Genomic DNA, 24,515 nt, shown 5'->3' on the forward strand with positions numbered 1-24,515 from the left:
TGGTGCAGCCTTTCATTGAGCTACTGCCACACTTGAAACAAAAGAAACACAAATAATGGTTCACAAAGACATGTCAATTTCAAAAGCTCGTTAAACCACTAGCAATCTGCCTCCTTTGTAGTTTTTCTCACTCCCCTCCACAAATCATAAAATCATATGCAAGGAACACATTTCAGAGAAACACACTTATACATTAAGCAGAAACTAGGCAACAAGGGTTGGAAGGGATGGATAGCAAGCAATTTGGCCTACAAACTCATGCAATACAATGCTACTACAGAGTACATTTAGGGTAAATATCAGACTATGGTTGATACATTGTCCAGGATACCCACTACTTACCCAGTACAGGAAGACAAAACCTTCATAGTGGATGTTGAAGCCTTTACAGCCTTGACTACCAAATACTTGTCAGCAACAGACCAGAAGTTGCTCAAATTTCGTACATCACAAAGGCAAGATGAAGAAAACATCCAGATTCACATGCACTGTTTGGACAGGTGGCCACAGTACATCCCAAGCAATCCTGCCTTGAGGCACTAATTCGAACAGCAGCACCACTTCAGCATTGTAGATGACTTCCTGGTAGCAAGAGCTCTTCACTGGAAGTCCCCCAGAAGATCCACCAAGGACATCTTGGCATAACCAAATGTCAAGTCAGGGCACAGCAGCCTGTATGTGGCCAGGGAGTTTGCTCTCTATTAAACAGATGGTCTTCTGCTGTGTCACCTGCACCACCCACAGGTAGGAGCAGAAAGAGCCACTTCTGCCCTCCTCCTTCCCATCAAGGTCTTAGGAACACCTTGGCATGGGTTTGTTTGACTATAAAGGGAAAATGTTTCTTATAATGGTAGACTATTGTTCCCACAGGATAGAGGTGCAAAAGCTACATGGCCTCACCTCTGATGCCGTGACCTTCCTGAAGGAAATGTTCTCTGCACATGGCATTCTGGATGTTTTCATCTCTTATAATGGGTCACAATTCACCAATGAGTGCTTCCAATCCTTCGCAAAGTCACATGAATTTGTACATGCCACAAACTCCCCAAAATACCCACAGCCTAATGAAAAGCTGAGCAAGGAGTATGCACTGTCAACTTTGAGCTCACTCTGTGTTATCATTCGACACCATTACATAATGGGTTTGCCCCATCTGAGCTCCTGATGGGCCGCAAGCTAAAGACCCAACTTCCTTTCCTGCCCCCCACCTTGCTACCAAATGTCATGGTGGAAAACCATCATCAAGCTAGGAAGAAGTCAATCAAGCAAGCCAAGCTCATATGCTTAACCAGAAGCATAGGGCTCAAGACCTTCCAATCCTTGAAAGGGGAGAGAGGAAGACACAGTCAGGCATCACTCAAAGGAACAGGTCTGCCCTAATCTCAATGGACAGACCACCATTAACAGCATGGGCAGAGTACCCTGACCTCAAGAGAGCGTCACACCTATTGAACAAATGAGGGAAACCAGGAGTGACAATCCCCAAAAAACTGACCTCAGAGCATCAGGATTCCCACCTACCTCAGAAGGAGCTCCGCACCCATTCAGGAAGACTGGTGAAATAAGCAGAGATTTTTCCTTGAAGAGAAGAGAGTTTGTGGGGAGGTGTAGGGGAATGTGTATATAATAGCATTGGGATAAAGACTCAGGGGAGATGTAGAGTATAGAGTTAACTCTAATGATAGCTATTGTGCATGTCCGTAAGAAGCAATGTCGTAGTGATGTCACTCACTGAGAGAAGGTGACTGAGGAGCATCTTAGAGAGCAGCCCCAGCTATGCCTTGATCGTAATTGACTTAATTGACAGCAAGATCTCTTCTAGAGTAAGAAACTAACAAATCCCAAGGTTAGACCATGATAATAGATTTGTTCCTCATGTATCCTTCAATTATAGAACCAAAAAGAAAACTACCTGAGCGTATCTGTTCTCACAGAATTTTGATCTGTTACCACTTGCATAGTAACTAATAATGAAGAACCCCTGGAAAACCAGGTGTCATGAGAGACAATTATTAGGCCATTGTGGCCACTGCCTGTCATCCCCTATCATCTCTCCCTGCTGATGATCTCCTCCTCTGTGGACTTGCCCAAGGCTGGCATCTAAGCTGGACAATCTTGTTCCTGCAACCAACAAGCTGCCTCTGGGGCCATGAATGATGCCTACAGCTTGCCTCTACTGTACCAACAGGTTCAGGTATCCCTCTGTGGATCACCACCTTGACATAGCATAGAGGCTTGTACATTTTGATGATGCCTTGAGAGGTACCATCAGGGGTTCCTTGCTCCTGGTTGGGCCATCCACGTAGCAAGGTCAGGAGGAGGTGTCAGACCAAGTCTGGTTCAAAAAGTCCTCAAAGGCAGAACTGGCAAAGGAAGTGTGTGTCAACGACTCTGAAGGTGGAAGAAGGCTACAACAACAAGGTTGTCCTGGTCATCATGGTTTGATATGTCACCAAAATCTGACCACCAACCCAACTAGATCATGTGGACAATGATGGCACCCCAAGGTCCCCACATTAAGCAAAGTCACACATAGGCTTCTACCAGGATCTAAGGAAGATAGTCCTGCACTCTGGATCCCAATACCTTGTGGGACATCCTGCCCCATGTGCCCAAAGACCTGTGGGTTGAAAATCAGCCTCATGAAGACCCATGGCAGAAACTCATGACCCTGAGTAGACATCACCCTCAAATCGAGGGATAGCCAACAAGCAAACCAAACAGCCGTGATCCACGTTAGGTTCATACAGCAGGTGTTGCACCAGGATCACACCCTAATTCAGGCACTATCCAATTTCCAGACCAAGTTTGATTAGATTCTTTTTACATGAATATTCATGCTGACGTGCATACTGGCTGTCATGAGTTGTATGTGTCCAGAAAAATAGCACCAGCTTTCAACCTAACTGGGGAGCTTTGGGCATGTTTTTTTCCAGTGTGTTTTATAAATGCAAGTTGTTGTGACTGCAAAGTCCCCAGTATCTGAAGGATCATTGAGTTACTGTTTAAAATGACTTCAGGAGTTTTTGTATTGAGAAGCCTTCAGTCTAGAGTACTAGTATACAAGGTGAGGTAAATAAATGCCTTTATATATAATGGGGAATAAAACCTAAAATTAGCATCCAACACTTGAATAATAGGGAAAAAATATCCAAAGTTTAATTTAATGCCAAGTCTCAACACAATTACACTTGCAGACTGAGTTTAATGAAATATTCTAAATTATGGATTTAAATATGGCAGCCAACTTGTCTCACAAGGTCCCACTAACAATGATTCTGGTGTAATGATATGGCAGGCGGTATTTGCCAGGCTGACTAAATCCACAAGGGAAACTTGGCCACGCGATCACAACAATTTTGCGATTTGTATTTAGTACGAGAAGGCTTGTGCACTGAAATCAGGAGTAATCAGTCCACTGCCACCTTTAGAGATTTTAAAGATTAAATTAAAACTCGTATTAACAGAAGAAGAAAAAAACTTAAACATACACAAGATTAGAGTTACACAGTTATAGCAGTTCCCAAAATTTCTACTTAACCAAGCTCCCAACTACACACCCCCTTTAAGGCAACAGTCCAAATAGATTCCAAATTTATAAAGTCATCCAGCAGTTTTACCACAAGCACCCACTGGGCAATGGACTTCCAAAGGCTTTTAACATAACTTTGGTTACTGGAACAGCAAACTTCTGAAGAGTGGCCAGAAGCTTTTCCCAAGTCTGTTTCACACAGTCGCCTTTCCAGAGCTCACATGGCCAAAACACATCACACAGCCTACCGTCCTTCTTTAAATATATTTTATCCCTTTTGATTTGTAAATCCCACTGTTTTAACTGGTCTTTAGAAGTTACTTTTCCCAGAATATAAAAATCTTTCATGTTCTCATTATGGCCAGCATTTTTGGGAAAAATCAAGGTAATAACCTTGCCCTATTTTTCTTGCCAATTGTAAACATTTTCCATGTCTCTGAAAATCACGCACTTCTTCATTTATCTAAAAATGCTAATTTAATTCACACCGTCTCTGCTGAGCCTTCACTCTAGTTCATTCATCCCCATTTCAAACACCTGTTTTCCACCTCACTTCTTTGATAATTTAAACCTTGCAGCCTAATCATCTCTAATTTAATTAAATCAGCGACACACAGAACCATGTACACACACACACACATAAGCCTACTTTACAATATCCCACAATAATATTATGCAAAATATGATAGGTCCTTGACACTAGTGATGTTTTATGAGGATCAAATGTTGGCCAGGACACTGGGAGAGCTCCCTGTTCTTTGCCACTTGATAGGACTGACCTGGGCCTCACTATAAGGCCTTAACTACACCTACTCCAGTTCCTACAGTGCAGCATTCCCTTAGCCAGCCTAGATCATGAGCTCGAGACTCTGATGATCGAGGCTTCATACCATGACATTTTGACTCAGAGGCAAGAGCACTGCCAGCTGAGTCAAACCTGACCTTTGGGATTGAAATAAGAGTGAGATTAATTAATGATGCTAAGTGATGAAAGAACCCAGTCAGCTATCTATACTGTATCATGGCCATAGAAAATTGGGATTCAAAGTACACTTTTATTCCTTACTTTGAATATCTCTAGAGAGAGAGAGGATTATGGAGAAAACTCATGTTGTAAAGCCAGCAAAGATATTGTTATATTACTGACATTTATTGACGTTCTTGGTTATATACAGTGTGTGATACTGTTTGATTTTCCCTAGTTGGCTAATATGTAGTCATTGATAAATGAGTCGAATGCATTGGAGCCATAAATGCATAAATCTCACCATGAACTGAGATTATCAGATGTGAAATAGTGTCTCTGCAGGGACCTCTCAATACTGAATCGCAGCTGTTGACATTTGATTGAGTTGAAGCAACAAACAAATCATTAGGGAGATCCTGACAGTGGAAAGGCATCAGCAGGAAGCAACACTTAAAATGCTATCATGAGAAGCTATGAAATATGATGAGGAATGAAAAAGGATTATTCAGCTCACACCATTATAGGTGGAGCTTACCAATAGCAGTCAATTTAATATGTACTCTCCACATGTATCCCAGCCATTCCCATTAAAATGATTGAAGTATTTTTCAGTTTAATAAGAGCCAGACTATATTCCTTATCCCAGTCCTGATCACCATCTCACTATCTTGCAGTTCACTTTTGAGTCAAAAAACTTGTAATTTCTTTGTAAATGGTTTCCCTGTTTACTGTCTGACCATTTAGTTTGCATTTGGACAAACCTCAATGAGAATGCCTCACCGTCTTATGTTGTCCACATTTTATATTTGTCTCTTTTCTCATGCAGCCCTGATTTTATACAAAATTGCTTCCTTGTTATCTTCATTTCATCCATTTTTTCCCCTTGTTTTAACTTCTTGTGCCATGTCTCCCCAAAGTAGCAGAATCTGAAACCTCACCTTATCAACACAACAAAATGGTCTTTCACCTGAACCCTATCTTCTCTGAATTCTTTCAAGAGGCATAGGGATCAGAATTGGAAAATTATCATTATTATTTCGTACAACGGAGTAGGGGGAAGGAGAAATTTTGCTGGGCATTCTTCAGGACATCTTTTACTGTTTTTCTGCAGGTTTCCCATCTGACATCCAGCCTGGTTGACATTAATATCATTGGGACCAGACTTGCGTTTTTAAAAAGGACCCCTCTAGCTTTGGCGTATGTCCTGCTCGCCCAATCAGAAGAGCCAGTTAATATTCAGATCCATCGAAAAAGCAGCTGGATGAGAGAGGATAAGTTTATTTTCACTGCCATCCTGCCTGATTTCCACTAGCTGGGACTGGGAGGGGAGGATAGCTAAAACAAGCCTTTCAAGCCTGCCTCACCATTCTATTGTATCATTGGTCATGTCAACCATCTCAAATCCATTTGCTCTATGTCATGCCCAGTAAAGGCATGGAATATTTATAACTTTTAAAATATGAACTTTACTCAATGTGTAATCTTTTGGAACAGATTCATATGTGCTGCAAAAGGTGGCCGCCAAGGGTTATATAACTGACCCGTGAATTCACAAAGCACTATGCTGTGTCGCAAAGACAAAAGGATAGATTCCAGATTAAGAGGTGTCAACTGCCCATATCCTGAGGCCATCCAAAAGACATTCCTCAATTGAATGGGTCTTACTGAAACAAAGACAGTGATTGTCTCAGTGCCCCCTCAGGATGAATGTCTTCAAACAGTAAACCAGATTGTGGCTAATCAACCTCATGGGGTCGGAGGTCCTGGCACAATATTTAAACAGCACCCACATACACCTTCACTCTCTGCAGGACAGGTGTGGGCTAAAGGTGTAAATGAGCATGGTGCCCAAAAGAAATAAACCCTCCACTCCACGGTTTAGCAACACGATGATGATGATGAGGCACTTTGCAACGCTCCAGTGGCGTTCCCGCCTCCTGAAGGCTGCCATGCCCAGTGAAATGTTGGCGCAATGTTTGAAAGAGCAGCAACATATCTACTTGTTTCAGACTGAGTGCTTCAGATTGAACGCTGCTGGAGTTCTTATCCAGTTACAGAATGACCACATGCTCCATAGGCTGCTTAGCCTTCCAAAGATGAGGCCATTGTTACACATGATTATGACTATTCATTCTGAGATTGATGTCCTTCATTGAGATGTTCAGGATTACAAATAAGGTCTTAATATCTAATCTGCATTGAACGGACAGAGGAAATACACCCATATAAGCTCACACTAACATTAATCACCTTGGAACCTTGTCGCTACAAGAGTCTCATGGGCATGCCTGCCTGGGCTATGACCTCTTCCTGTGAGGCATCATCATCCTCACCTTCTTCGATTTCATCCCTTTCCACATCCTCCTTGTCCAAAGTGCCACCTGCTCCATCTCCCCATGAGGTAACTCATGCCCTCTTTGCGGCGCCAGGTTATGTAGGGCACAACAAACCACGGTGATGCGGGAGACCCTCTGTGCAGAATACTGGAGAGTGCTGCCTTATCAGTCCAGACATCTGAAACGTATCTTCAACATGCTAACCATCTGCTCAATTAATGACCGTGTTGCAGAATGAGCCGCATTGTACCTCTCCTCTGAAGCACTCTGTAGCCGCTGAATGGGTATCATTAGCCAAATCTTTTGGGGTTACCCTTTATCTCCAAGGAGCCACCCCTGAATGCACTGAGAACCCTCGAAGATCTGTGGTACCTGCCAGTGACTCAATATGTGAGAGCCAAGTGACCTCCCAGGATACCTCGAGCAAACCTGTATAATCTACTTTCGGTGATCACAGATCAGCTGCACTTTGAGAGAGCGAAAGCCTTTTCTATTGATAAATCTTACTGACTGCTGCCAGGAAGCTCTTAAGGCCACATGTGTGCAGTCGGTGGCACCCTGCACTTGTGGGAAGCCGGAGACCATTGCAAATCCCACTGCTCTGGCAGCCTGGCTGGCTTCATCCAAAAAGAACTGGACATAATTGTGTGCCTTCCTTAAAAAGGGCTTCGGCCAGCTCCCATATACATTTATGAGCAGGCGATTGCGATATTCCACAGAGGTCCCCAGTGGAGCCTTGGAATGATCCACTAGCAAAAAGAGTTGAGAGCAGCAGTTACCTTCAGCATTACCAGCATTGTATGGTCTCCTAGTCCTTGTGAAGTCAGATCCTCACGGAGGATATGATATGATATATGATGTATGATATATGATATATGATATATGATCCACCCCACCCATTGACAATCACAGGCACTGTCTCTCACTCATCTCCATGTATGATAGGCATTTTCTGTACACACTTGATTGTGCCAATCACCTCTATGGATGTAATCACTCTTCAGTAGCATCAGGGTCTTCCTCGGCCTCCACTGGCCCTTGATTCTCAGGGCGATGCCCTGCCCTCTCCCAGGGCCAGGACCAAGACATGCGTGCTATGCAGAGTCCTCCAGTGTGGCCTCAGCCCTAGGACTGTCTCACACTATTACTCTCTGTGCCTTTGACAAACCACCCCTCTCAGTGGTGCATCTGTGCTCCAGTCTTCCCTCCCGTACTCCACTCACTTCCCCGCGCCAAGTCATTTGTCTGTATTTCAGTTTTCCCTCCCATGCTCCTCTCATTCCCTGCACCTCCCCCCCATCCCCCAAGCCATACCTGTGTTTTCCCCTCTTGCATCCCTGGTTCCACTCACTCCCCCCCAGCTCCCCAGTCATGCCTCTACATCCCCCACCCCCTGCTGGTATTGCCTCCTGTGCAGCAGCCCTGGCACAGCTTCATAGAAGCACCAAGATCTCCCAGCACAACTGTGAAGGCTAGGCGAATAAAGCATCCACATACCTCAAATTCGCTTGTGAAGTGAAGATTGCCAGGTACACACCACTTTTATATGGTCGTGAAACAGGCAGTTCTAATTATCTGCTGGTGGGGCATTTAAATTTGGAGTGAGAATGTGATTCCGGCGCATTGCATTTTTAATGAGAACTCATGAGATGCAGAGGGATGCAGATGTGGTTCCCGACATGGATCACCGGGAAACTCAACCTGCCATGAAAGTCAGCAAAATTCCAAAATAATTTCCCGCCAGTTAGAAAATGACTTTTGCCATCACTCCAATTTTGTGCCCCCACCCACCACAAGTCCCACCGCTGACAGGAGCGGAAAATTCCGCCCACAGTAGCAGCAGAAAGGGCAGGAACAGCTATGCCTTCAGAAACGGAGACTGTAATATTGTAACGTCTCCAAGCCTGTGTCTTTTCATGTCCACTAACACCGCCAACTGATGTCCTGGTGATGAGACTATAAGCAACTAACTACATGACCTGCAGAAAGTCCATCCCTTCGAGAGAATCTTGAAAACAACTTCAGCACGTACTCCAGCTGTTGAACTTACCTAAACTGCACTTCAGGAATGAAGACATCTTTTCCAACAGGCCTGCAAGGCATGATTTCCCAAACAGGACAATCGTGTGATTTATGAACTATCCCTTTTATTTCTAACTTGTAAAAGCTCACCGTTCTTTTCGACTGTATGTTCCTCGAGCATGTTTGTGTGTGTGACTCTGTGAGTGAGTGCCCTAGCATTAGATTTCAGGGGGATCACGTGAATAAACAACTCTTTTTATTTAAACCCGTGAAAAGCTCACTGCTGGTTATTCAAATTATCCACATACTCAGGGGTTAAAAAGCACACACATATCTTCATCTCAAAAGCTTACTGATTACGGATGTTAAGAAAGGGAACAGGAATTGCAATAGTTCTCTCTACCCTCTCCGTAACATCCATGTTCCTTGGAACTGTGAAAATTTGTGTTGTATTTTCTAATGTAACAATGTGAATATCAGCTGAGGTTGTTCATAAAATTAATCTGTTCCTCTTTTAATGGCAGTCACAGCTGAATCTCTCAGTTCACTGGTTCTGTACAACATATTGTTCAATGATGTCATTCATGATTGCCCTAAAGCCCTGTTCTTCATACCAGTAGTGAGAATGGAGTATAATAAGCTTCTAGTTTATAGTTTTACGGTATTTTTGTAATGGGTTAGACACAGGAAAAATATAAAATTTTATGCAATTTATGACAGAAACCATGAAAAGTTGCAGGCATGTCTTGTGGTAACCAATCTATTTTATTTTATCTCTTCCTATGCCCCTCACTGATATCTTATTATCTCCCTTTCTTTCTATACATGTCTGTCTGTCTCTTTCTTTTCTCTTTCCTGGAGTTTCACTGGTGTTTTTCTCCCTCATTTCTATTTCTAAAATTCAGCCCTGAAAGCCAGACTAAAACTGGAGCATCCAACTGCAAGCAATACAATCCCGAGCTTTGGAAACATGAGCAATTGATAATTTTTATTACATTCATGGGGTGGCATGGTAACACTTGTGCAAAAGACATCTGTGAGATCACCTTTACCCTTGGATCGATCTACTACCAGTCCCAGTGTAGAGCCACCATATGAGTGACAGGAATACAATTAATGAAAACTGTTCACCCCAGGAAGGAAATGAAGTCAATGGTAGAAACAGTTGGTATGCAGGTGGTGAATCAATAATTATAAGATGCTGTATCAGCTTTCATTGGAGGAGGGCATTTGAGCTGACAACTGCCTCCCACTTGCTGAAACACTGCTCTTTCCTCATCAGTCAGGACCTGCCTTAGGAATCTCCCTGACTCCAAGGCCAGCATGTTTCGTCCCCGTTTCAGGGGACAAAATGGCCGCTGAGTGGTGAAGATGGAAGTCCCGCCCCTACTTCCATCTCCAGCCATTTCCAACGGAATGAGTAAGAGTGCGGGTCAGGAACCCTACGCACTACAAATTAGATTTTTCCAGAATTTCAGAACATCAAGGTGGCTGCATTTGGAAGCCCTCCAAAATCACACCTGCAAAGTGGAGGTGTGAACCATGGATTGGAGTTGGGAAGAGTATAAAAGGAGAGTAAAAATAGTGTTAGCCTCTTTACATGAAATGTTGTAGCCTGAGTCATATCTGTGCTTAGGAAAATGAGTTCTGAAGGTGCTGTGATAATTCAATGGCTATTCACATTTTCCAATGTGGTTTTTAGGTTGCTTTCTCTGACAAATGACAAGTTTTCAAGTGAAAGAACAAGTGTAAAAGTGGGAAAATGTTCAGATGCACTAGAATAGTTTATCCATTAGATTAAGTGTTATTCTGTATTGCACAATGTTGAAAGGCTAGCCCAGTGTGAGATCTAGAGCTAATTGTTTAAACACTTGCCAATGTTTTCATTCTTTCCTTGCATATCAGCTCAGCCATCTGCTTGGCCATTTGAAGGCTTTGATAGCTTTCATTCATCCTTTGCTGATCAACTCAGCCATCAGTTTGGCTCTTTGAAAGTTTGGGTGGATGTATGAGCTTTTGGCTACCTTCAAAAGGATTAATGGATTCTCTTGTGCAGTGTTTGTTTATTCAGCTGTCCTGGGGAATAAGAGTTTGATGGCTTTGACAGAGATATCAGTTCCTGAAGAGGATAGCCAATTCAATTCACTCTACGTGATAATAAGAAATGGCTGAGTGGCACTGGATACTGCAAAGGCTATGGGCCCTGACAATATTCTGGCAATAATATTGAAGATTTGTGCTCCAGAACTAACAGCGCCCCTAGCCATGCTGTTCCAGTACAGCTACAACACTGGCATCTACCCAGCAATGTAGAAAATTGCCCAAGTATGTCTTTTCCATAACCAGCAGGAAAAATCCAACCCGGCCAATTACCGCCCCATCAGTTGACTCTTGATCATCAGCAAAGTGATCAAAGGGGTCATCGACAGTACTATTAGGTGGCACTTACTCAACAATAACCTGCTCACTGATGCTCCGTCTGGGTTCCGCCAGGGCAACTCAGCTCCTGACCTCATTACAGCCTTGGTTCAAACATGGAGAAAGGAGCTGAACTCAAGAGGTGAGGTGAGAGTGACTGCCCTTGAAATCAAGGCAGTATTTGACTGAGTGTGGCATCAAGGAGCACTAACACAACTGGATTCAATGGTAATCAAGGGGAAAACTCTCCACTGGTTGGAGTCATACCTAACACAAAGGAAGATGATTGTGGTTTGGAGGTCAATCATTTCAGCCCCAGGACATCAGTGCAGGAGTTCCTCAGGATAGTGTCCAGGGCCCACCCATCTTCAGCTGCTTCATCAATGACCTTCCCTCCATCATAAGGGCAGAAGTAGGGATGTTTGCAGATGATTGCACAATGTTCAACACCATTCATGACTCCTCAGATACTAAAGCAGTCCATGTCCATGTGCAGGAAGACCTAGACAACATTCATATTAGGACTGATAAGTGATAAGTATTATTTGCACCACACAAGTGCCAGGCAATGACCATCAACAACAAAAAAGAATCTAACCATATTCCCTTGACATCCAATGGCAATACCATTGCTGAATCCCCATCTAACAATATCCTGGGGACTTACCATTGATCAGAAACTCAACTGGACCAGCAGTTTAAGTACTGTGGCTACAAGAGCAGGTTGGAGGCTGGGAACTCTATAGCAAGTAACTGACCTCCTGACTCTCCAAAGTCTGGAATACTTTCCACTTGCCTGGATGAGTGGAACTCCAACAACACTCAAGAAGTTCAACACCATCCAGGACAAAACAGCCCGCTTGATCAGTATCCCATCCAACACCTTAAATATTCACTCCCTCCACCACCAATGCACAGTGGCAGCAGTGCGTACCACCTACAAGGTGCATCACAGCAACTTACCAAGGGTCCTTCAACAGCACCTTCCAAACCAATGACATCTACCACCTCAAAGGACAAGGGCAGCAGATGCATGGGAACACCACCACCTGCAAGTTCCCCTCCAAGCCATACACCATCCAGACTTGGAATTATATTGCTGTTCCTTCACTGTCACAGTGTCAAAATCCTGGAGCTCCCTTCCACTGTGGGTTTACACTACAGTACATGGCCTATGGCAGTTCAAGAAGGACACTCACCACCACATTCTCAAGCGCAATTAGCGATGGGCAATAAATGTTGGCATAGCTAATGCCACCCACACCCCATGAAAGAATTTTAAAATATAATTTTTCAAATTTCCGTTAAGTGGTGTTTGTTTATTTTGACAGAGATATGAGCCAATCAAGGACCTCCAAATGGTAATATAGGCCTTGTGTGTTCTGTTTATAAAGTGGATAATAGGTAAGTGGGTAGGGTGGTGAAGGAGGGTGATGGAACTTGGGGGAATCAAGGTGGGGTAAAGGGGTGAAGTGGGCTGAGGGGGAGGGAATGAAGGAGGATGAAAGGGAGTAGGGCTGAAGGGGATAGTGGTTTGGGGATGAGAGTGTGAAGAGAGCTTTATACTGATTTGAAGAACTGGGCCAATGTTTCTGGGAACGGAAGCAAACCTTTTATCCTTGCCACTTCAGTATCAGCCCACCTCTGTCTCCGACTCCAGGCGAGACTCCCTCGAAGTGATGAAAATCCTGCCTGCCGGTACTGTTGGGATGGAGACGGGATCATAACATTGGGATTAATCCCGACTCCTGTTTCCCTCTTCTAACGGAAAAATTTCAGTCCAAGTCCCAGTTGGAGAGTGAGATCAGCATTGTGCTCATGCTTGATAGCCAGACAGACTGTATTTTTTGAATCATGTCAGATCTCCTGTTTCTAGCAGTGGGTCTTTAGCAGGTAAGCATTTCTCATTGCAGGGTGCATTTGTGGTTCTGTGCTGGGAGTGGGAGAATGAGCAAAGGAATGTTTTCCCAGGAATGATGAAACGCTACTTAGCAGGTCAGATAAAACTGAAATAAAAGCAAAATACTGCGGATGCTGGAAATCTGAAACAAAAACAAAAATTGCTGGAAAAACTCAACAGGTCTGACAGCATCTGTGGAGAGAAAGACAGAGTTAACGTTTCAAGTCCCAGTTGGAGAGTGAAACCAGCATTGCTAGAATAGGAGGCATGTGCCACTTCTTTGTGCGCATGCTGAGATAGCAAGACAGACTGTATTTTTTCCGTTGGAAGAGGGAAGCAGGAGTCAGGATTAATCCCAATGATGATCCCATCTCCATCCCAACAGTACGGGCAGGCAGGATTTTCATCACTTGGAGGGAGTCGCGCCTGGAGTCGGAGACAGAGGTGGGCTGATACCAAAGCGGCAAGGATAAAAGGCTTGCTTCCATTCCCAGAAACATTGGCCCAGTTCTTCAAATCAGTATCTGAAGAAGAGTCATACGGACTCGAAACGTTAACTCCGTCTTTCTCTCCACAGATGCTGTCAGACCTGCTGAGTTTGTCCAGCAATTTTTGCTTTTATTTCAGCTTTACAGCATCCAATAGTATTTTGCTTTTATCTTAGTGTTTAATTGACTGCCACTTCTGTTCCAGGAATGCCTACCTTGAAGAAGTACTGATCTTCTCTCTGAGTTCTGAAGAAGAGTCATACGGACTCGAAACGTTAACTCTGTCTTTCTCTCCACAGATGCTGTCAGACCTGCTGAGCTTTTCCAGCAATTTTTGTTTTTGCTTCAGATAAAACTGAAAATAGGTTGGGTTTAGCCTTCTGACTACAAAGTTTAATGTACCTGTACTGCATTTCCCTGGGTGACACTTTTTGGCGAATATTATCACTTTGCCAGTTGTTAAATGTACTCCATGGAGCTGAGCACCAGAATTGGAGGAGCACAAGTATCTCAAAGCATTGTCGTGCTGGAGGAAGTCACAATGATAGGAAGGGGAGAGATATTGAAGAGATTTAAAGACAGGGATGACAATCTTAAAATCAAGCTGTTGCCATAGAACCATAGGGCTGAATTTTATGCCTGCGGGATTTTACAGTCCCGCCATAGTCAATGGAATTTAGAATGGCTCACCACATTTTACAGCCCCATCCCTGCCCCAATGGGGCTGTAAAATTCCAGCCATAGAAAAGTTACAGCACAGAAAGTGACCATTCAGCCCATTGTGTCTGTGCCAGCTGAAAAGGAAAAAATAAAAAACTAGCTGCCCATCCTAATCCCACCTTCCAGCATCCGGTCCATAGCCTTGCAGTTTACAGCACTTCAGGTGTCAACTGGGAACAATGTAAATCAGCAAGCAGAGGGGTGATGGGTGAACGGGGCTTGGTGCAAGTTGGGATAAGGGCAGCAGGATTTTGAAAGAGTTTAAACTTGTGGAAGAATTTGCTGGTCAAGAGAGTCCTTAAACTCTTTCTTTAACTTCTCAGCAAGGAACAATCCGGTCTATGTATAAATTTGGCATGCTGAACTGTCTTAAATCAGCCAGTTTGATTTATATGAGAATTTATACTACAAATCTCCAATTCTGATATGCACAATGTACTGATTAAATTAATCAAACATTACTTTCAACTCATCAGAGAGGCCAGACAAAGACTCCATGAGCAGTCACATATTTTAAGCTGGAAACAAAATTGGCAGCTCTTAAATATGGACTTTGAGTGCAAAAATTACTTGAACATTAACATTTACTGATTGAGTAGGTAACACTGTTACAAAGGATGGTCAGTTATACTATGGTAATCCCTCATTATCTGCTTACTGATTGTAATTTTGACAAGTAAGAACATGGATAAATGCTATATGATTAGACTCCTTAAATAGCTGACAAGTTAACAGTTCTGGAGAAGAGTCATATGGACTTGAAATGTTAATTTTGTTTCTCTCTCTACAGATGCTGCCAGGCCTGCTGAGTTTTTCCAGCATTTTCTGCTTTTGTTTCAGATTTCCAGCATCCGCAGTATTTTGCTTTTATCTTAGTGACAAATTAACAGGATCAGTTAACTAATCTATTGCATAGATTGAAGTCTCAATGCCCATTGTTAGTCATGTTTCCAGGACTTATACAACCTCCCCATTACAAGTTGGTAGCACTGAGCTTGTTACCTTGTCTTCCTCTGGAATGATTGTGGTACCCCTCTGAGACATCAGAGTAATGGACCTGTTTCTGTAAAATTGTTATCTGTTGCCCTTGAACCCTCTGCTCTTGGGCGATTTCCCTTCAATATTGGGGCTTGTACCTGGACTCGCTGCCCTAAAGCTCACTTCTCTTAATTTCAGGGAAACACACACACTTATGTAAGACACAATGGTTTTTGTACATTTGTATAATTTTAACTTCTGCTTCTTTTTTTCCTCTCTTCTTTGTTTTAATTAACATCAGCTCAGTTAATTTCTAAGTGCTCAATCTGTTGACTGATTCCACTCTGACATAACCCTGATGAAGGCTGACTGTCCTGAAACGTTGGCCTGGATTTTTTCAACAGTGTGTCAATCCCAACATTGTAAACAGAACTTATAATTAAAATTCTAAGTGTCAGCGGCATGCGTACAAAACATGTGTGCTTTAGCAGTGGGGGAAACTTTTCATTGGTCAGCTGGCAATGCAACATCTGCTGGAAGCCTATTAAAGAGCTTCCTATTCAAACACAGAGGCTGTATATCACTGCCAGGAAGCTCCGCCATTGGTTGATAATAGCATATCTTCGCAGAAATGCCTGACCACCGCAGCAGACAGTTCAGCGATGCCTCCCTGTATGTTCTCCTTCAGGCCATAAGGGAAAGGTATGAAGATGGTATGTATAGGCCCTCCTGCCAGACCAAGGCAGCTTGGGCACAGGTGGCAGAGGAAGTGAGCAACCATGGGGTCATCTGCCAAACCTGGGTCCAGTGCAGGAAATGGGTCAACGACCTGCTCCGATCTGCAAGGGTAAGTGCCAGTATCGCATCTTCAACAGGAGTCTCTCATGTAGTCATTAATGATGTATATGTGCCAAGTGGGCAGTTATACCAGAAGAGTGGATGTGCAAACTGCCTTAGTGCCACATGGCAATTGAGACCAAAGCATCTGGAAGTTTGCCTTTTGTGTGTGCTTGGAGGCAATGTTTGAATGACAGGCCAGCAGGTATGACGGGAATGCATGTAGGTAAGGGAGTGAGGTGTCACTTGACATGTCATTAGCTCTGCACTTTGTCATGCAGGACAAGCAGATCCACAATTCTTGCGAGAGTAAATGCATGGGAGGAGGAGTCCTAGACCTGAGGCTCCTCACGGCTGCTGAGGAGGAGGTGATGGAGATCGCTGACAAGGAGGGAGCACGATTGGTGGCAGATGGCGAGGCTGCACCGACCAGGAGTATAAGGAGGATGAGGCAATCACCCTTCTTGTGGCAAATGGGCCCAACGGATGGATGCAATGAAATGTGAAGCTTTCAAACTGTGGTGATTCTTAATCTGGTCCTTTTTGTTCTCCACTACAGGTCATCACCATCCAAGGACCAGGCCATGGCCAAGACAAGGCCAAGCAGCCAATGCCCAAAGGATGCATCCTCATCATCTTGCACCTCTGGCAGCACAGTTACATCCACATGGCCCATGGAGGGTTCTTGTGTAGATTCGGGGGCTCAATCTGGTAAGAATACCACAGACACATCCCTGCAGCTGAGGGAGGATGTGACAGCTGGGTCCCCAGACAGTCAGAGATCTTCTGGGGATCTGGCCCCTGCTGAGCCCCATGCTGGTGACAGGCCTCTGGTCACGGCCTCAAGAAGCCAGCCGGACCTGCAGCAGAGGGTAGAGAACAACATGGCAGAGGCGTCAGCAATAACGCACAGCTGTGCACGGATTTCAGAGAAGTCCAGCACGTCATGGGTTCTACCATGTCGCAGGCATTTGAGTCCATGGCTTCATCCATGGAGAGGATGGCAACCACTATGGAGAGAGCCAGGTCAAACATTTGATCCAGGTACGCTCTGACCTGCATTTTTTTGAAAATGATTTTTTTTTAAACTTTCAACTGACTGGAAATTCAGTATTTAAAAAATGAGAGCAAACTGCTTTAGACTGCAAGGCCACCTTCCAAGGTGAAGGTGAGAAAGACAACAAGAACCCCCTCTGAAAGGAAGCGTGAAAAGAAAGACATTTCAAAGGCAACCTACAGACATCAAAACCCAACACGCTAGCTAAGAAAGAGATTAAAAATGCAAAGTGCTAAATTTTAATCAATAGTAAAGACAATGGGAAATGTTAAAAACAAAAAACTGCGGATGCTGGAAATCCAAAACAAAAACAGAAATACCTGGAAAAACTCAGCAAGTCTGGCAGCATCAGCGGAGAAGAGCAAAGTTGACGTTTCAAGTCCTCATGACCCTTCAACAGAACTAAGGAGAAATAGGAAAGGGGTGAAATATAAGCTGGTTTAAGGGGGATGGGGAGAGAAGTGGGGGAGGGTTGTTGGGACAAGCAAGCAGTGATAGGAGGAGATAACCAAAAGATGTAACAGACAAAAGAACAAAGAGGTGTTAAAGGTGGTGATATTATCTAAAAGAATGTGCTAATTAAGAATGGAGAGCAGGACAAGCAAGGTAGCTCTAGTGGGGGTGGGGTGAAATAAACCATGGGTGGAATACATTTAAAAATAATGGAAATAGGTAGGAAAAGAAAAATCTACATAAATTATTGGAAAAAACAAAAGGGAGGGGGAAGAAACGGAAAGGGGGTGGGGATGGAGGAGGGAGTTCAAGATCTAAAGTTGTTGAACTCAATATTCAGTCCGGAAGGCTGTAAAGTGCCTAGTCGGAAGAGGAGGTGCTGTTCCTCCAGTTTGCATTGAGCTTCATTGAAACAATGCAGCAAGCCAAGGACAGACATGTGGGCAAGAGAGCAGGGTGGAGTGTTGAAATAGCAAGCGACAGGGAGGTCTGGGTCATGCTTGCGATGGTGTTCTGCAAAGCGGTCACCCAGTCTGCGTTTGGTCTCTCCAATGTAGAGGAAACCGCATTGGGAAATATTAACCAGCCAGCTACACCCAACAGACACTCAAACACCACCTGTTGTTATAAAAGATAAAATAATGTTATCTCCTGTTGGTTTCTGTTATCATGAAATGCGTCAGAAGTTTCTGAGATGAAAGATCAAAATGTGATTAGTTGTTCTACAACAATGACTGCAAGACAGGTTAATAAAATGCAGTTTTGGGAATATAAACAGGAGGCATCCGCCCTCACACCTTGTTCTCCCTCCCAGAAACATGATAGGATCCCCTTGTCCTCACTTATCACCCCACCAGCCTCCGCATTCAAAGAATCATCCTCCGCCATTTCCGCCAACTCCAGCATGATGCCACCACCAAACACATCTTCCCTTCACCCCCCCGGTGGCATTCCGCAGGGATAGTTCCCTCCGGGACACCCTGGTCCACTCCTCCATCACCCCCTACACCTCAACCCCCTCCCACGGCACCTTCCCATGCAACCGCAGAAGGTGCAACATCTGCCCCTTTACTTCCCCTCTCCTCACCGTCCAAGGGCCCAAACATTCCTTTCAAGTGAAGCAGCATTTCACTTGCACTTCCCTCAATTTAGTCTACTGCATTCGCTGCTCCCAATGCGGCCTCCTCCACATTGGAGAGACCAAACGCAGACTGGGTGACCGCTTTGCGGAACACCTTCGCTCTGTCCGCAAGCATTACCCAGACCTCCCTGTCACTTGCCATTTCAACTCTCCACCCTGCTCTCATGCCCACATGTCCGTCCTTGGCCTGCTGCAATGTTCCAGTGAAGCTCAACGCAAACTGGAGGAACAGCACCTCATCTTCCGACTAGGTACTTTACAGCCTTCCGGACTGAATATTGAGTTCAACAATTTTAGATCATGAACTCTCTCCTCCATCCCCACCCCCTTTCCGATTCCTCCACCCCCCCCTTTTTTTCCAATAATTTATATAGATTTTTCTTTTCCCACCTACTTCCATTATTTTTAAATGTATTTCCATCCATTGTTTTATCTCTACCTTTTAGCCTTTTTTGATTCCTTCACCCCACCCCACCCCCACTAGGGCTATCTGTACCTTGCTCGTCCTGCTTTCTACCCTTAATTAGCACATTCCTTAGATAATATCACCACCTTCAACACCGCTTTGTCCTTTTGTCTGTGACATCTTTTGGTTATCTCCACCTATCACTGGCCCTCTATCCAGCTCTACTTGTCCCAGCCCCCCTTAAACCAGTTTATATTTCACCTCTCTTCTATTTTTACTTAGTTCTGTTGAAGGGTCATTCGGACTCGAAACGTTAACTGTGTTCCTCTCCACAGATGCTGCCAGACCTGCTGAGTTTTTCCAGGTATTTTTGTTTTTGTTTTTAAGAACAGGTTTTGCCAAGCCAGACGTGTTGAAGTCATCTTGAAAAATTGATGAAGGGAGCAGTAAGGAATCTCTCTCTCTCTCTCTCTTAAATTAAGAAAAGCCCTATCTCTACTGTATAAAAATCCAACCCAAGGGAAAGTGACTGTTCATTGGAAAGAACCTCAGGAGAAACCCATTGATTTCTGGGAGACCGATAACAGAATTAAATGAAAGGAAATTGTCTCCAGCAAAATGCAATTACCTGGACTTCAATTCAACTCCAGAATTTTAAAGGCAACCAGCTAACTTCAAACAGCTGCAACATTTAACAATCTACTCCTCAAGGACAAGCAAATAACTTAATTGTATATTCTTTTAACTTTTATTTAGATTCTAAATTTTCCTACCTCTGATATCTGTGTGTGTTGTTGTCGTTGTCATGTCTTTTATTATTTTTTCTCGGTTTAGAAGCTCATGAACTTGCTCTTCCTTTGAATCAAGAAAACTTGATTTGATTGGCTGCTAATTAAAAAGTAAATACAATTGGATTGGAAAAGGCATCTACAGGGACAAGGAATTTGAAAAACTTTTGTTGTGACCAAGCGAGGTTGCTAAATAAAGGGGAGCCAGTTCACCCCCTCCTCACCTGGTTGAACCAATAGGCTCAGTGCAGCGGTGGCTAGGCAAGAGGGAGCCGAGGCCCCGGACCTCCCTCCATGAGCCTCTTCCCCTCAGAGACTTGCCAATGTACACCCAGATGAGGGAGAAGCCCTGTGTGCCAGCTGCCCCAAGGCTTTTGTCTCAGGACACAGCCAGGGTTACCAGCATTTCCTTGTCCTCTCCACTACTGACCCCAACAGCTCCAGCAGGCAAAGCCGAGGGGGGATACCACTGCACCAGTCCAGGAGGACACCAGTAGTATGGAGCCCTCAAGGTCCCACAGCTTGAGAGGGTGCCCGCCATGGTCATCCAAGGCAAGGGGGCATGACACAAGGCAGACTGCCTCTACCTCAGCTGCTAATGTCAGCACTCCACCCAGATGTAGTTGAAGAAAACAAAAATTGAAAGTGTGAGCATTAAGGTGGCAGGGGTTATTTTACCATTTTATGTTGAATTGATAAAAAAGCACAATATAATTTGTTTTACTGTAATTGATTGTAATTATTGAGAATTGTTGGGGCCAGTCATAGCATGGTCATGGAATGCCCCATGTTTTTCACAATGTGATGGCTGGAGAAGAGAAAGGGACACATTATTTCTGAATGAGATGTGTTGCATTTTCATGCATTCTTTATTGGATGTTCATATGAATTATTACTTCTGTGATAATCATTCTATGGAACATGGGTTTAAATGCCAGCATTGATGGCACCCCTATCTATGCACTCTAGAGGATATTGGCCTGCTTAACTCCCAAAGGCAATAAATGAGGCAGATGCAGATGCATTCAAAGCAACTGAATAATGGTGCTGGATCAGAACAATTGGGCAAGGCATGCTGTTACCCCTCAGATGTCCTTGATACCAACACATATGTGACAAAGCTCTGCTCCCCATTCTATTCTACATAGTAGAGGAGGCTGATTTAGAGTTAATTTGGCAAGGGAGGATGGCAGGGTTAGGTCTACACCCCAGGAAGGCAATGAAGATCAGGCAATGATCATGCCTGATGGTCATGCAGAAGTGTCATTGTTGTGCAAACCTTGTGTAGATCAGGTTGTCTCTGGCATACCTTGCACGTCTCTCCACGGCCTTGGCATTCATGAAAGACCCGTTTGGATTTATGGGCTCTTCTTCATACTCTTATAAATCCTCACCTGAGGAGGGCAGTTTTAACCTTGAGGACCACTGGCATGGGGTTCCAACCAGATCCATGTGGCTACATGCCTTGATAAGCAATCCAACATATCTCATTGACCAATTCCTGGGACATCTTCAGGCGTCTCTGGCATTGCCACTCTAACATTTGGAGGTATTTTGCTCTTGTCCTCTGGATACATTGACATGCCAACGTCTGTCTTTGCTGATGCCTTCCCTGGATGTTTGCATCTGGACCAGCCTCCCCCGCTGGTGTTGCCTGCTGTTGATCTTGCGGCATCTTGTTGGGCAGCAAGAGATCTCTTTCTCCACATTCTCTTCTCCTGCTCCTGAAGTTGTGGAAATATCGGGTGAATAAGAACCGTGGTTATGGCAGTGTCATGATATGATCATATTTTTCATAATATTATTGTGGGTTATTGTTAAGATAAGTGGAGAGGTGTTTGGTTTTCCAAGGGAAGGTAGGATGTTTACAACTAACAAGATAAATAAGGCAGTGTATTACATTGATTTTTCCAAACAGTGCTGACCATAATGACAGCATTAAAGAGTTTTATAATTTGGGAAAAGGTAAATTCTAAAGACATGGAGGAAAGGGGGATTTACAGATTAAAGAGGAATAAATATATTTAAAGAAAGATGGAAGGCTGTGTGGGGGGTGGCCGTGTGAGATCTGATAGGTATACCATGTGAAACAGGCTTGGGAAAAGCCTCTAGTCACTTTGCAGAAGTCTGCTGTTCCAGTAACCAAAGTTGGGTTAAAAGCCTTTGGAATTCCATTGTAGAGTGGGTGCTTGTAGTAACCTTGCTGGGTTGTCTCTAAAAAATTAAAATCTATTTGGGACTGTTGCCTTAAAGGGGGTGTGTAATCGGGAGTCTGGTTAATTAGGAATTCTAGAAATTGTTATAATATTAAGTAACTGTGTAACTGTAATCTTGTGTATGTGTTTTAGCCTTTTCTTTAGTTAATAAATGTTTTAATTAATTTTTTTAAATCTCTAAGGGTGTTAGCGGACTCATTACTTCTGAATTCAGTCACAAGCCTTCTCGCAATAAATGCAAATTGCAAAACTGTTGCGGATAGCTTGGCCAAGTTTCCCTTAAGGATTGGGTCAGCCTGGCAAACACCTCCAGCCATACCATAGCATAGTAATTACACTGTTTGAAGAGGGCAGACATACATGTGAGAGCATGCTCATCCGTGGTTCTCATCCATTTAACTAATTATTAGGGAGTCCCTGCAGTCAGCCAATTGTGTGCAACATGAACTCAACCCATCCAAAACGACTCTCCTCCCATTTCAATCTGCAATCCTGGCAACAAAACTTGCATCCTCAGTGAGCTACAGATAATGTGTTACATTGGAAAGACAACCCTATACTTTCTACCCTCCCCCTGTCACCCTCATGCTTACCCCCATCAGCCTTGACCAACCCAACATAACCTCTCCCCTAATACCCTTGAACCTGCCTTCCCCTGTTATCTTGGATCCTATTGCCATTTCACTGCACATGCCATCACTCCCCCTGTGCTTATACCCGTGATCATACCCAATGCCAACGCTGACCCTGAACCCGCACGTTGTCCTCCTCCACGCTTTTGTTCGCTCCCGTGACCCACCCCATGAGACCTTCTAGTACCTGACCCTGACCCTACACCAGCCCCGATGCTGACTACACCTTCCCACTTTGACTACGGATGTCCCCTCCACCACACAGCACCCTCAATCTGACCCTCAGGACCCACCATTGCTAGCACTAACCCCGCCCTTTAGGCCCTTCATCCATTTTTGACCCAGCCACCTTCATCCCCTTGCAGGACCACCATACCCAGGGCTCTAGGCCCTTCCATCCACTGCAACTCCCTGCATCCGAACACCAACCTGTCAACACGCACTGTGCTGTGGTCACAGAGATCAACATGGAAACTTGCTTACCTTAGTCACAACTGCACAAAGCCAAATGGTGACAGCACCTTGAATCAATCGTGAACCCGGTGCCATGAGATTCTTGTGTGCCGCTGACTTTATCCTAAGGGTAGGAATTAACTTATTGAAAACTTTTTCATGTTAACGACAATGTATCACATGCAAATGTATCACAAGCACAGGTCCACAGGCCGGCATAATTTTCGACACGCCACAAACATGCTGCTGACTTTATCATTGCATCTCAACCCACTGTCGGGAAATCAAAATTTCCCATCGCACCTAATTACGTTACCCCGCAAGTCACGTTTCCTGCCCTGGTAAAGTCCATAAATCTGCGCGTCTCATCCCAACAACTCTCTTTTGACCCACAGGTGCAGCCTTGCCTGCTAAACGTTTTCAGAATTCTTTGCCCATTCCTCTTTCCTCCTGATTGCAAGCTCAGAGAAAATGGAATAAAAAATGAAAATGCTGGAAATGCTCAGTCATTCTGGCAGCATTTGTAGAGAGAAACATTTGAGGTATGTGGCCTTTCATTACAGCAAAATAAATATGGCAATTCTTTGCTTCATACTAATAAAATGACTAATAAATCAAGTTCCCAAAACTTATAATTAATGATTCTCTTCAAATTATTAAGAATATTCAATTAAAGCTTCCGCTATTTGGCTTGTTCTTTACAATTGCATGCACACCAGAAATTGTAACCACTTTTTGATTGTTTTGTTGGAAATGGAAGGAAGCAGGCGGGGTTTTTATCACAGCCACAGAGAAATTTGTCATTATTTTCTCAGCTAAATCTCTATTTGGCCGACTGCTAGATCGGAGACGGCCCTACAAATCTTTGCAGTTCTGCAATTAAAATCAGCAGGACCTTCCCATGTCACACTTTGCTGCTTTGGTCATTTCTTCCATCGAACCCATGCTCTCCCTGTATCAGGGGAGCATATTTCCTCCTCAAACTTCTTTTTCCTAACCCTTGCCTTAGTTGTTAAAAAAAAAACACCCTTTCTAAATTTTCACTTATACCTTAAAACTACTGCTTGCCTGCTTCGTGGTATACATGAATACTGAATCACAGATTTTCAATAGGTTGAACTATACCCACGAAATTTCCACTTCAGGGTCAACATATAGAAATTTCAACATG

At 43.9% G+C, this 24,515-nt stretch overlaps 1 protein-coding gene across 1 annotated transcript in view; it reads left to right on the forward strand.

The window, feature by feature from the left end:
- The first annotated feature begins 15,992 nt into the window (after window positions 1-15,992).
- The window catches only part of LOC144667682 (galactoside alpha-(1,2)-fucosyltransferase 2-like), a 36,958-nt gene continuing 28,435 nt past the window's right edge, over window positions 15,993-24,515 (forward strand). Inside the window, exons 1-2 of the mRNA XM_078529136.1 lie at window positions 15,993-16,208; window positions 16,758-16,909. Coding sequence (XP_078385262.1) covers window positions 15,993-16,208; window positions 16,758-16,909 — 368 coding nt within the window. The remainder of the gene's footprint in view (window positions 16,209-16,757; window positions 16,910-24,515) is intronic.

Source organism: Cetorhinus maximus, chromosome 25 (assembly GCF_964194155.1).
Source record: "Cetorhinus maximus chromosome 25, sCetMax3.hap1.1, whole genome shotgun sequence".
In the NCBI taxonomy this organism is placed as follows: Eukaryota; Metazoa; Chordata; class Chondrichthyes; order Lamniformes; family Cetorhinidae; genus Cetorhinus; species Cetorhinus maximus.